A 14,947-nucleotide genomic window follows, 5' to 3' on the forward strand; every position below is an offset into this window, starting at 1 on the left:
CCAATACAGATTTTGTATCTTTGGGGAACGCGGCAGCAGACGCCGCTGCCAAAGCAGCTTCATATCTACAAAAAGGTGAAATAGGAGAGTACATGTTGCACCACACAGCAAGACAAGAGGTCCCCACAGGATACAACATGATGTCCACACAGGAGATAATAGAGCTGCAAGAGGGAGCTAGTGCAGAGGAAAAATTGCTGTGGACTAAGAGAGGATGCAGCAAATCGCCGACTGATTTATTGTGGCGACAAGAGAGTTCAGGAAAAGTGGTAATGCCAATTACGCTGTTAGAAATAGCATTTCAACAACTACACTTTCCCGCACACAACACAAAGAAACACATAATGGCAGAGATACAAGAAAATTGGTTTGCACCTTGCCTCCAGGAACACGTCACAAGGTTAGCTCTAGAATGCACGACATGTCAAATTTACAACTCAGGTATGACATTGCGTACACTAAGGGGTACGATACCAAAACCAAGTGGCCCATTCAGAGAGCTCCACATTGATTATGTAGATATGGGAGAAAGGTGTAACGGGGCTCGATACATGATTGTGGTTGTATGTCCATTTTCGAGGTGGGTGGAGGCAGGCCCATGTGCCCGCCCTGACGCGAAGGGCGCCGCGAAGTTCCTAGTGCGGGAAGTGTTTCCGCGCTGGGGAATTTGCGACGTTATTGGCTCAGATAACGGGACGCATTTTGTTAATGAATTATTTAAAGAAGTGACTACATTATTGGGAATAAAGCACAAACTATGTTCGATTTATCATCCTCAAAGTAATGGCGTCGTGGAAAAGATAAATGGCCTGTTAAAAAGCAGATTATCAAAACTTTGTTTTTCCCTTAAAAAGACTTGGATGTACTGCCTGCCTTTGGCCTTGTTTGAACTGCGAAACCAGCCAAGTAAGGATCACCATTTGTCCCCGCACGAGATCGTCACGGGAAGAAGAATGCATACAGCGCATTCGCCTCTCCGTGAGCGTTCTGATGCACACAGAAGCGCAGCTATATTGGGGGAGGAGTTCACAGAATATCTGCGAAAACTGACACGGGCAGCGCGCGTAATTGCAAAGCAACTAGCCCCCCCCTCTACAAGAGAGGAGGGGAACGCAACTGAACCAGACAAATTGCCTGAAAAACCGCTACAACTAATGCCTGGTGACCTTATATATGTCAGAAGTTTTGTGCGGAGGTGGAATGCACCACGTTTCCATGGCCCCTACGAGGTAGTGTTTTGCACACCTACAGCAGTAAAGGTGAAGGGCCTACGATATTGGGTGCATTTGACAGACGTACGTAAAGCTTACAGCGCTGCGGAAAGTGAGGTGCAGGACGAGGCACAGGCAACAGCGGACGATGAAGTTGTGCGGAATGAATGATTGGAATTTTGTGTGCTTTATGAGATGAACAGTGAGCACAATTAAGCGCGCAACAAATGTCCTGGACGAAAACATGTACACATGTATATGTAAATTTTCTTATTATTACAATTTTTGAAAGTTTTGCGTGGGGTTCTTTTTTTTTTCCCACTGTGCTCTTTAAGATGTTTTTATTATTGTTGTTCTTAAAATGTTATGTTTCTTATTATTTATATATATATATAGTAAGGTACGAATAATGATGATTGAAAAGCTACCTTGTCTGTCAACACACCCCCTCCCTCACCCAACCCTATATTTTATCACCGAAACGTTACAACGTGGAAATGCTTACATGTTTGTATTTAATGAACTCTTGTGTCTCAAACAGGATTTATCATGGCATCGAATGGGCAGCCTGCAACTAATAGATATGTTAGATTTAGAGAAATGTTAGTGGCTAGATTAACATATTGATTTGAATGTGGTTTATCAATGTGTGCTATCGTGTTCTTCATCTCAATGTTTTGTCTGGTATTACACTGGATTATAGCGTTCATCTCTACCGAGATGAACGAGGGGGGAGGGGGGAGCAACACCACCCTTGCCCCTGGAACGAAAACAATTCCGACTGTAGGTATCAAAGAAGGTGATTTCTTGATCTGGGATGGATCACACTTTGTGTGGGGATACTATACTACACCACCCACTGCTGTCCTCTCACAATCGAGAACCAAAAATGTAAATAATGACACAATGTCCCAACCTGGAACATACAACAACCACACGATCCCTCCCGCCCCAATTTCAAACAACGATCTCTTGTTTATTAAGGAGGATGGAAAAGTGATTATGATGACAGAACACAAGTCCCTATATGAAGAATTAGAAAAGGGGGGTGGGAGGGAGGAAGGGGGGCCTGGTTCTTCACCTACTATAACGAGAAGGTACAGAAGAAGGGAGAAAAGTAGGCGGAGAAGAGAGACTGGTGGGAAAGGGTATGATGAGTATTATGGACTAGGGCTAGACAAAATGGAAGACCCACGACACCCACACCAAGCAAATAAATGGTATGCAGATATGAGCACAACAGCCAAACAAACAACCAATGAGAGCTGTTATGTCTGCTCACTTATCCCCCATGCATCAGGCACACCTAAAGTATTGTTGCCACGAGAATTGCCCATTGTGGATGCCCAATGTCTCCTTCATCTCACGCTGTGTAGAATAAAGAACACTTTCCAAGCACACGATGTCTCTTTCAGAATGCTACAGAACAACAAAACGTGCTATTCGCAGGCGTCTGGAGTGATCTGTCTTAAAGAACCTTTCTTTGCGATACAAGGGACACTGTTCTCCGAAAACAAATGGAAAGACGAAGAAGTGCTGTGCAAGGCAGAAGCACTGAAAGGTGTCCAACCGGACAAGTTGCGGTGGATGGAAAGAACGTGCTTGCCAATATGGAAAGAACACATCCCTAAACTAACATGGGTAACAGCGATGGAGAAACCCTTCAAGCTACAAAGTGAAATACAAAACGAACTATGTTTCAAGGGAGAAGGAAAAATGGCAATGGGAACGAACACGAACTGTAACAAAACTCTCACCATCCCAGATATGAAAAAAGGGACAGCAGCACTAATGGACACCTACTGGGTATGCGGAAACCAGGCGTACCTGCACCTCCCCCAATCATGGAGTGGTAGCTGCTCAATGGCCACTTTGCATTCAACACTAATGGTGATTCCAGAAAGCCACATTGATGTCCTGTCCTCCGGAGGGAAAGGAGAAGAGCTCTCACGGAATAAGCGAACCTCGAACTACATATCACAATCATCATCTGACTTATTGGCACAGATCCCAGACAAGTATCGCCTGTTCAGCTCCGTGGAAACATTTTTTGCTTCGCTAGTATCCAGTGTCCAAGCAAGAGCAAATGCAAAATGGCTCCAGATCACACGGTGGGAACTGATCCAGTTGGCCAATGACACTGAAGAAGGGTTCAACATAATAAAGGTGGAACTACGAGCTCTGCGACTAATGACCATGCAGAACAGGTATGTTCTAGACCTGTTAACAGCGATCGACGGAGGTGTTTGCCGAAAAATAGGAAGTGCGTGCTGCACGTTCGTACCTTCCGAAGATGCAGAAAATGGGTCCCTGTCCCACGTTATCGAAGCAGTACATAACCTGGGCGAGAAGATGAAAATGGAAGGTGGAGCTGAGGATAGCTCGTGGTTCGACAATATCTTCTCTTGGGTTCCCTCATGGCTTGGAGTGACAATGAAGTTCCTGATACCAATAGTGGTGATCATCCTTGTGATGTTCTGCCTGTGCCAGGTGGGCCTCCGATGTTGTGCTAACGCAGTTCCTAACGGTGCAATGATGATGGTGACAATGGGCAACTCCGGTGGTACAATTAAAGCAACACAAGAAGTACATGTGCAGACAGGAGCAGACAACACCCCCAGGTACCAGTTAGTGCCTATGTGCCGTGATAAGTACATAGTAGATAAACTATGGCACACCACTATCAAAGAACCACGAGACGTAGAACTGGAATGGTATGAGGAGGTCTGGGTAGATCTGGAAGAAACTGGCGACTGTATATATTTAACATGTACACCAGATGAGTATGCTAGGAGAGGTGAGAGTTTAAGGGGGGTGTGTAGAGCATGGATGCCTATAAAAGGAACCCCTGCATGGGATGGTGCAGTGTTAGAGGAACAAGAATGTAGAAGATTGGAAGAGCTAAAGAAATTCGTTACTTTAAGTAACGAAAGGGGGGAAATGTAGGGGAGGACTGGCCGCGAGGCCCTCCTCACCTACAGCTTTCTCCCCAGGTGAGGACCATGACTCGGTGGACGCCCCCTCATGCCACCCGGGCCCAGGTGGAGGAGGATTCGCCCGCCGACGACATTGCCCACACGCACCCCGTCTTTGCATTTACCAAAAATTGAGTCAGGCCTAGACGCCATCTTGCCCAGCAAACATGGTGTGAGTTCAGCACACTGTAACGAGGCCCCCACCTTTGGAGGGCCTTTCATGCATCTCTGTCGCCTCAGCAGCCCTGGCAGATCCGCTGCGAGCGCGTTCCCATGAGAAAGTCGGAGATGAGCTAAACCCGAGACGCCAACACGGCAACATTATATTAGTAACAATGTGATATTGCACCCCGTATGACCCGGACCGCAAGGCCGGGGTAGCGAGGAAAAAAGCTGAAGCATCACTATCTGAAGAAGGTAGAAAACAATTCAAGTATTGGTACTAATGAACTACCTCTGTTTAAAATGTGAATAAGCCATAAAAATGTAACGTTATATGATATCCCTCCAGGTCTGGACTAATGCTGCTATAACCACGGAGAAAGATGTTGACTAAACGTGTAACCTCTATTTTGTAAAAGTGTTTTTCAATAGTATGTAGGAACTTGAACTCATATATGTTTTTGAATCACCCAAAGCGGCGAGCATCAATCTCTGTAGGCTATAACCTAGATATCCCTCGTATAACGTCTAATGTACATACAATACGCACACAATGTAGTGAATGTAATGTTAGGTAATGAAAAGGTACTGGAATCGACTGTATTAAAGAAATGTGTAACGAAATTGAAATATATATGTGTGTCTAAATAACGTCAAAATAAGGCAAAACAGTATAGAACTTCTGCATTCACTGATCAGCAACGCACGAGGAAAATACCTTTGTGGATATATGCAAGGCCATTCCCTCTCCCACCCCACCAAGCCTGCCAGATAAAAAAGCTAAGACTTGTGCCGCGCTCCCTCACCTCCCCCAACCAAGCTGGCGTTACTTCAGAGAGTCAGAGGCCCCGGCACCGCAACCAAGGCCACAGCCCGCCACCTGTGTTATTTACAGCACGGTAATAAACCCACGGTTGAACCCACTGATCTACCAGCACCCTCTCATAAATCCCACGAACCCCCCAAGAATCCTGACCCCGTGTAAGGACGACCCCCATCATTGAGACAAGACACAGAAACCCATCTATATAATAACTTCTAACGCAGCAGACAGACATGTATCATTCGGCCCAGGCCCCAGAGCCCCGTCCCGCGACCTAAAATACCGGTCAATAGGACACAGGTAAATCTCACCCCAACCGACGACCACCAGACCTCTCACAAGGTGCATTCCTCATGTGTTGTGTTTATTTTTATAAGATAAGATGCTGAAGCAATTTATCAAAGAACTTAAATGTCATTTTCTGAATAACTGCAGTATGCATGGCCTAGGGCAAATGAGACAGGAAAGGTATTCGTCATTGTCACAGGCTGCCCCAGCATACCAACACCGCACGGATGACCTCAAGCCGGCCTGCCAGGCCCAACCCAACCCACGAGGCTGACCAGTGACGTCGTCTTGCCAAGACCAACCATGCTGCAGCAACACCTATAGTTAGTCGACGATACCCAATCCCAATTAACTTGTGCCCCCTATAGTGTTTAGGTGCTGATGACGTTTCTTGTATTAGAAATACGCCTGTCTTTGCTATTGTCAGACAGAGCGCTCTCGTAGGTTGCAGAGTTCTTTGCATGCCTTATCCTTGGATAAAATCCCACTTACGCTCACCCGCACTCTGTCTTGGTCTTATTCCCACTACGGGAGAGTCCCTTATTGTCTCTCATTGCGGGGAGGATCGTGCTGAATTGGGGGCGCTTCCCTTCACCAGTCACCACCCAAGATTTGACTCTAGCAGCAGCTAGGAACAATGGGACATTTTATCCAATCACCTTCCCACCTCCTGTCATCTGCTCTTTGGAGCACTGATGATGACTCAGTCCCTGCCTTGAGATTCAATGTTCATGTCAGTCTTGCCATTCTTGTTATGCAGTCCTAAAATGACATCATCCAAGTATCAGTTCTTGACTTGCCACAATCTAAACAATGCATCCTTCTAATGTACATCTCGCCATGGCGACTCACGTTCCTCTGAACCCACTCAGACAAGTGGACAAGAGATACGTAGCCCATGCCTTTGCATTTCAGATCAGCATCCATTTAGCTAACACTTATTAATAAAGTACCCACACATGATAAATGACAGTCCCCTAACGATACGGGTGAATCAACGGGTTATTCCATCATTCTGAGCATCCAGAATGCTGCACCCTGGCAGTGTATCAATTTCTGCTCTCTGTTTATTCTCCAATAAATGATTCATATTTCTTTTTTCTGTTGTCTGCTTGTCATCTGCATAGGAATATATTGCTCTTTGGGGAAATCTGCAAATTATTGTGGCACACTTAAGTGCACTACCTTTGTAGTTTTAGCAAGAACTATTGCTTTGTTTGTGTTAATTTCTTTTTTACTGACATGACCTAAGATGCTTCTCACATGTATGCTGTGTTTGATCTATTGTACATTTTATGTAAATCTTTCTGGAAATGATGTCGTGTTAGTACATGCTATGAACATTCTTAGAGTCCACTTGTACACATGTTTTATTTACCCAACACATGCCTTGGATGTGTTGTCTATGTCTGTTATGTCTTCTTTTTCGCTGATTGTGAGTATGTCTTTGTTTCATTCTTCCTGCAAGAGTATTTTGTGTTGCTGCCTGTGCCACTCTGACTTTATCCATGTAGGCATACACTACGGTAATTACATGTTGTTGTGTCCTTCCTGAAATCCCCCTTAGTAGTGTATCATTTATGTGGAGAACCAAGCCACCAATACAATATCAAAATGCATAAATCATAGGTGAATGAGTCTTCAGTCCCTTTGAATTTTGCAATCAGTAAGGGCCTGATTTACAAAAACGTTTTACAATTGTGCAATCCCATTGAAAACGCTTTTGTAAATCAGGTCCACAGTCTCTGTCTATAACAGCTGTCCATTTCTGTTGATATGCAGACTGTCGCACAAATTCTTATTTCTAATTCTCTTTCCCCAGATGCAAATAACTTCTGCTCAAGGAAAATATCCTTTGTTTCACAATCCACCCACACTGTCTAGTTGGTGGTGTGGAGAGGTTCCTCAGTGACCAGAGAGTCCACTTATGTGGTCTTTTTACTACAGACTGCTCTGTTTCTGGATCGTATGGCCTATGGTTTTGGTTGTTGCAGTTGATTGGTGGTTCCTTTCTAGTTTTCTTGTTTGGAACACGCAATAAGCCTTCATCCCTGGGATTGATTAGGCATCCACTTCAAACTTGTATCGAAGAGTTTTGTCTAGAATGTATCTTAATTTTCTCTCTGACCTTTGAATTGGGTTAGGCCTTTGTCTTCACCTCTCTTATGTTTTCTTCTTCGTCAAGTGCCTCCTTCCTGTGTTGAACCTCAGCAGTCCCCTCCCCCTTTACCTTCTCAGATGTCTCTATTTTAAGGTTCCCTTGCTTCCTCTCTCTAAGCTTGAATACGTGTATGTTGTTCTCTGTCTAGACTTTGCAATTTACCATATTTGCCTAGGTCCTTGCTCCTAGCATTAACCTTTGGGACCATCTTTTTGCTGACCTCTGATGGTTTATTCCTCGATAGTTTCTTGGACATCTCCCACATCGGGTATTTCTGAGCATTTGTGGCGTCCTTTAATACATCCATGTTCACTGGGGTTCTTCCAGACTTGCTTGGCTTCTTAGCTCCTTCTGTCACTTGCTCAGCATCTCTCAGGAGCTAGTGCCTAGGTTCTGAATTCTGATCGCCTTTGCACCAATGGCACTCACCATAGTTCTGGGATCTGCGGATAGTGGCTTCAGTTTAGCTACTTTGTGACAGTCCTTCCTTCATTCTTATGGCTCGGACATTTCCTTTAACACACTAGTACACAGTTCAGAATTACTTCCTCGTGATTGACTACTTGCTCTGGGTTCCCTGAATGCTCTACCCCTCCTTGAACCTTATGTGTTTGTGAAGGTGTCATCTTTGGTGGTTGTCTACCAGGCCATTTCGCTTTGGTTGATTATGGTACCTATGCTTCCTACCTTTAGAATGCGTTTTCTACAACATTTGTCTTTCATTTGGCTCTCTCCTTTGAAAGGCACTCCTATTTGACTGCTGTTCTTTTCATTAATTGTGTATAGGTAACACATTATTTTAAAAACTATAATTCAGCCCTCCCTTCCTGTTTCCCTTCTCACTTCAGATCCCCCAGAGTATCTCCTGTAGGTTGACTGTAGGCTACACAAGCTGATGATTGAAAGCTGTGACATCTTTCTGACGACGTTTGATGGTTATAGCAATCGAAAGTTGAGCAGTGTTGGGTGTCCACGAGGGACTCCTGATCTTGCCTCTGCTTCTTTGACTCTCTTAAAGGCTCTGAAGAAAGCAGGCATATAGCTAGAAACATCCCAAGTACACGTTGTACTTTCACTGTCATAAGAAGGGTTTGCTTATAAGGTACATTTGAGACCATTTGAGTACGTTTTGATTTAAAATCCGGATCTCAGAGTCTGCTTGAGAGTTTAGGAGACTACCTTAAATTGAGTATTGTACTATATAAACTCATGCGATGTAAGCCAAATATGTGTCGAGTGTATGTAGGAGAGTTCTGGGAGAAACAAGGCAATATAATTAATTGATTGAGCGAAAAAATACCTGCAAATAAAATGGGGCCATGTAACGTCAAATAAGAAACAGAAAATGATTGCATCTATGGGATATATATTCATTATTTAAGGCATATAAACCTTCCTTCTGGTTAATCTAAGAGGGACATGTCAGCATATGCCCATTATGTATATTGGCACATGTTGTCTTAATTATAGTTTTAACAGTACCAACCATACTATTAAAATGAATGTTTGCCCCTGGCACAGACCACGTTGGAGCCGCTTTTACAAAGGGATATGATATGGCTACTTCATTGTTTACAGATTGCTATTAATCTTCAGTTAATGCATTGACATGAAGACACCCACCGGCCATCTTCACCTCACTCAGCTTCAGGCTCAACTTGCACACATGGGACACTCATGCACAGCATGCACCCAACATTTCCACTCACCTCACTCTTCATTCCTGCATGCACTCAAGATTTTACTCACATGTACTATGTTGTGCTGCGGTCCAACTGCAAGAATAATGTCAGTGGGGGTTGATGCTAAACTTCTACAACGGTAAGCAAAATAATTTTTCGATATATTTATTGAAAAAGATATATGCAACTTAAAAATCATAACAACTGGTTGACATTCACATATTTTCTAGTGATTCTTATACGATTTGTATACCGCTATTTTACCCCTAAATGACCATCTATGAGAAAGGGCAAAGCCTCTAACGTAAGTCCTTTAGTGCCTTGCAGTAGCACACGAGTTAGTGCTGTGATCTTTCAATCTGAAGGAAAAATCACAGCTGGGCTGACTTTACCATTATACTTTACCATAATGTAATTACCATTACATTATATAACATCGAGTCATAATGAATGTGAAAATTGCTATATCAAGTGCATTATAAAAGGTTTGTATTACCTTTTATTATAATGTACCCAGTGTCCTGAACATATCCTATACGTTTCACATTTGTTTTTTTCTATAATATTCTTATTTGCTTTTCCATGAGAATCCCACAGGATGACTTTAAGCATGGCACACCACATCTCCCTTCTTGATAAAATACCATTTCCTGACACAATACAGCGCCTTCCCTTACCCAACAACTATCTCAAACACAGGAAAAGATCTATCCATTCAGGACACACCACAACATCAGAAATACACTGACACCTGTGAGAGACCTGAAGGTGTCTGACTAACTAGTCCCAGAGGATCTGTCATCCAGGTGGCCAGGACACTGCCATCGCTATTGGATCCAGTTCTTGGGGGTGGACCAGTGAGGGAGGATCACCTAGATGGGGGACACTGACAGGTGAGACGTGGTATCCCCCTTCTTTCAACACCTTTTCCCCACCCTACCACGTAGGACATTCAAAACCCCCCTTTTCCGACTCAAACGCTTTCGCACAACACACTAGAGAATGGACGGATACTAGAGCCGTTTACCTGACATGTCCCAATACAAGGGTCAGGCAAAATCAGGCAATTGGACAGATTCACACACACCTGACGGCCCTTTCCCTTCCCCACAGGGATAAAAGGTGGAGCAAAAGAGCACAGTATGAGCAAGGCAAACCGCATGACGAGACAGCTATCGAGACCCGGCAGTTCAAGAGGAGGAGAAAGGCAGAGAATATCGAGAGGCAGACAAGGAGAGGCGCAACCTTGCCCTTTTCGACACAGACACGCGAAACCTTAGCAGAGGGAATCGTAAGACCGAGGACAATAGCCCAAATGTGCTGCAACAGGTGTCAATGGTACACAGAGCATGTTGACACTGATAAGCGGGAGCGAGGGAAACTCCTGCTACCATGGGATCGGCCTTGACTCCAGTTATGAGGAAAGCCAAGCGGTTAATCACAGCCATTTAATTGAGGGGAGAGCCAATAAGAGCTGGACTGTGGTGAATGAAAGTCTCAAAGTGTCAAGTTGAACTGAGTTTAAATAACTGTAAAAGTGTTAAGGAGAAAACAGTGCAGAGTGAACCGGCACCACGTGGGTGCTAACTCGAGAGACTCTGGTTGATCCCCGTCTGAGTGAACCTACAGATACCAGAAGGCCTTAGGAGAGCCGCCAATATAGGTCAAAGTGGTCATACAGGAGGTCAAGCAAAATCCCCATACAATCAAAAGCCTTTGACCTAACAACTAAAGAAAGTAAGGGAAGTGAATGCCGCCTCTTGAGAATGTAAGAGAAGTGAATCCTGCAAATCATTGAAAGCAAAGTGAATGTCAAGTTGGCAAGAGTGAACCCGGAAGAGTGATGCTAACAAAGATGGGGCACAGTCTAAAGTCCTGAGAAAGAGTGTGTTGTCAAAGGTGAACCCGGCCGAGGGATGTCCACTGGAACTGTTTAAAAAGACATTAAGAATTGTGAACAAAGGAAAAGCCATAGTGAACCTGGTGGAGAGAGGATGAAAGTAAATTGGGGTCAGAACCCGGTAGAGGGGGACCCAGGGGTGAATCCATCACCCAAAGAAAACGTGAAAAGGTACTTTGTGTTTGTTTGTTATTTGGAACCGGAACTGTCGTCTCGTGCTGGGGAAACCTCGAGAACTGTGCTGAGCTCTAAGATCCCACCTTACCCCTGCTTAAAATATGGGGAAGGGAGGCCCAAGCTACTGCATCCTGACATATTATTTGTGAACACTTCTTTCTTTCCTTGAAAACTATCCCACACCCTTTTTTGTATTAGTTGTAAGGTTTTGGCAATAGGTTTCTTAGTATAGGCCCTTTTTTTTTTACACAATTACACAACTCCACTAGGACTGCCTTATTTTCATTTGATGGTCGACGCTTGCTCCGATCTTAGATTTAGGTTTAGATTAGGTGTTCTTCCAACGTGCATACAGTTTAATAAACACCCTTGAACTGTGATCCCTCGTGTCTGCCTTTACTTTTGCCACCATGAGTTCCTTACATATGGTATCAGGGAGTGTGATGTGACTCAATTGAAACAAATTGGGGGACCCTACAATTTCAAAAACCTATTCAGAAAGCCTCCAACCCTTTCATCACGACCAAGGAATCAATAGGGCTTGATATCTGTAGCTTTAGGAGAACTACTATACCCCCTGGGAAAAGAGGAACGATTCCTACGGACTTGGTTGTGATACCCCCTCTGGGGTGTTACATACGATTAGCCCAAAAATCTGGCTTAGCATGGAGGTTCGGGATAGATGTCTTAGTGGGCATTATTGACCCTGACTTTAGGGGAGACATGAAGGTTCTCTTACAGAATCATGGCAAAGTCCCTTTGAGTTCCGTCGGGGAGACCAAATTGCTCAAGGAATTTTGGAATTTTGGAAAGGGCTTTGTTCCCTCAGTTCAAAGAAAGCGAACCAGATAAAACAGGAAGAGGTAACTTAGGTTTTAGCGAGGCTGATAAATCTCTTGACATCAAAGAAAGGAAAAGAGAAGAACCCATAATCTATCCCGACCTAGCCTTTGCATCCAGTCCTCACTGAAGTTTTTTTGCAAGCAATCCCAGAAGAGGAAGGCATAGAGAAGGGAAGTCCCCTTTTCTTCTCAAAACTTGGGTTACTTTACTGAAGAGAAACCTCCCCAGAAAGTTTTATAAAAACCCAACTAGTAATACGTAAAAGCCACTGGAAGGTTGTGCTAGAGATCGCACATTCCAACCTCACAGGAGGGCATTTGAGACATGTTGGACCCCAGGTGCATATTAGTGGAATGTTTTACTGACCAGGTATCCACGACAATATAAAAACTTTCAGACAAACCTGAGAAATATGTCAGAAGACTAGCCTGCACATCCTAGTACCTGCCCCTCTGCCTCTGCTGCCGATCATAGAAGTCCCCTTTTCTAGAATTGATATGGATATAATAGGACCTCTACAAACATCTAAATTGGGCAACAAGTCATAGATTATGCAACCCGACAGCCAGAGGCATTCCCGATGTGAAATAATACCACTCAACAGATCCTAAAACATCTTCTACCATATTTTTCTTGGGCCGGTTTTTCCAAAGAAATACTGACAGATCAAGGTTCACATTTTATGAGTAAGCTTATGGCTGAAGTCAAAGAGCTACTCCACATTGCCACCTTGCGAACTTCTGTGGACCATCCTCAAAACGATGGTCTAGTGGAGAGATTTAATAAGACCTTGAAACAAATTCTACGGAAAATGGTAGACAAGGAAAGGAAAGACTGATATCGAATGATCCCATGGGCACTATTTGCCGTGAGGAAAACCCCCCAAGCAAACTGAGAGATGTCCTGGACATGCTCCGGGAAACCTGGGAAGAACGAGAGGAGGCTCCCATTCCAATATCACAAACCGCCACTAGAATGCAAGAACACATGAAATTGGTTCGGGACTTCGTTTGTACTCATATGGGAAAGGACCAGAGCCAACAGAAGGCTAATTATGATAAAAAAGTAAATTTTAGATCTTTTTCTGTTGGACAGAAATTACTAGTCCTCTTACCAACCTCAGAGAACAAACTTGTTTCAAAGTGGCACAGTCCTTATGAGGTAATAGAACGAACGAGAATGTTCATGTATAAAATAGCCCAACCAGACCGATCACAGAAAGTCCACTTATACTACATCAACCTCTTAAAAGAGTGGAAGAAGAACCCGTCAGCCACCCATGTCAAAGTACTAGCCTGCCTGGTTCCGGAAGATGTAGATAACTCGGACCTAATTCCTCCGAGTTATCTATCTAACAACGAGAAGATCTAAAAGATATAGTGGTTTCATTCCCTGATGTATTCTCAGAAAAACCAGGAAGAGTACCATGCACATAGTACTCCCCCTTCAGGACATCTTCTCACCAATGGGCTAGCAGATTTCGCAAGCCCTGAATATGTAAAGATGGCAATTCATGTGAATGAGACTGTAGTTTGTGGGTGTGAATGGAAAAGATGAGGACTTTTTCCCACTACTGACCTTTGAGGGTCACATGAGGCCAGACATCAAAGTCAGAGCAACATTTGATTCATTCATTGGAATGAACATATTCTTTTTAAGTTATCATGTGTTGGATGCAGGCCACACCTGCAGACGTACTTTCTTCTGGCACCTTCGGCCTTGAAGATACGGATGGCCCATCTCCATACCTACCTTTGCATTTACTGGACCAATAAAGGGTACAAAGGACTCAAGAAGAGGGAATCCAACTGTAAGAGGGAAAGATTGTAGACTAAAACCTCTTGCAGCATGTTAAGAAGATTCTCTTAGAGTAACTTTGTGTTACATACTTTGAGATTTGCGTGATATTGTACATTTCCTGCTCATCCTCCCTTGTGACGTGTCCCCCTGCCTAATGTTATTTCCTTAGTCCTTCTATTCTCCTCCTCCCAATTGACCCTACACTGACCCTACACCTCCACTTTGTTCCATGCATTTAGCTCATCTAATCTGCAGAGGGTTTATGTGGGAGGAATGATTAAATAGTTAGGTAACTAAATAGGTAAGGCCTGACGACATACTAGGGCCAAACACAGGAGGCTGTTGGGATGGTTTGTAGAGGAGGAGCCAAATACCCCTACAAGAAGCTCTGCCCCCATGTTGCCTATTTGTTGGGAATCGGCATGTGCAGTACCAGTGAGGATGCCAATTCCACAAAGAATTCTTGAGACAAGGTATCCATTGAGAAAACCCTATCAGGGTAATTCATAGAAATTCGCGCAAGTGGCGCACGCGGCTGGCGCACAGTGTTCCCGTGCGAATGTCTGCGCCAGCCGCGTGCGCTAAAATCGATTTCCACGCACAGCGTATTCATGGATTTTAGCCTCCAAAAGCAGCCGTGGCGCAGAGTGGTGCAGCGACCCTGCAGCAGCGCCAGTTATGCCCCCAAGAACGCCCTTGCGCAAGGAAAAGCCATCAAAATCCCCTATCCAGCGCAAAGGGCTGCGCCAACCCTGGAACACGCGATTGGCCTGGGTACGTGTACTTCAGGGGTGCGCTGGAAGTTTCACACGCGATTGGCCTGGGTACGTGTATTTCAGGGGTGCGCGGGAAGTTTCACACGCGATTGGCCTGGGTACGTGTATTCCAGGGGTGCGCGGGAAGTTTCACACGCGATTGGGCCTGG

At 44.4% G+C, this 14,947-nt stretch overlaps 1 protein-coding gene across 5 annotated transcripts in view; it reads left to right on the forward strand.

Moving 5' to 3' along the window:
- The window catches only part of NEURL1 (neuralized E3 ubiquitin protein ligase 1), a 2,006,504-nt gene that overhangs the window by 1,010,730 nt on the left and 980,827 nt on the right, over positions 1-14,947 (forward strand). Inside the window, exon 2 of one of the 5 annotated variants that reach the window (XM_069611711.1) lies at positions 1,753-5,956. The exons of the other annotated variants lie outside the window; for them this stretch is intronic. Coding sequence (XP_069467812.1) covers positions 1,857-4,157 — 2,301 coding nt within the window. The 5' untranslated portion in view covers positions 1,753-1,856 and the 3' untranslated portion in view covers positions 4,158-5,956. Of the gene's footprint in view, positions 1-1,752; positions 5,957-14,947 lie in introns of those variants that run through there. 5 annotated transcript variants of the gene reach the window in all.

Source organism: Ambystoma mexicanum, chromosome 8 (genome assembly GCF_040938575.1).
Source record: "Ambystoma mexicanum isolate Mex_15411 chromosome 8, UKY_AmexF1_1, whole genome shotgun sequence".
Taxonomy (NCBI): domain Eukaryota; kingdom Metazoa; phylum Chordata; class Amphibia; order Caudata; family Ambystomatidae; genus Ambystoma; species Ambystoma mexicanum.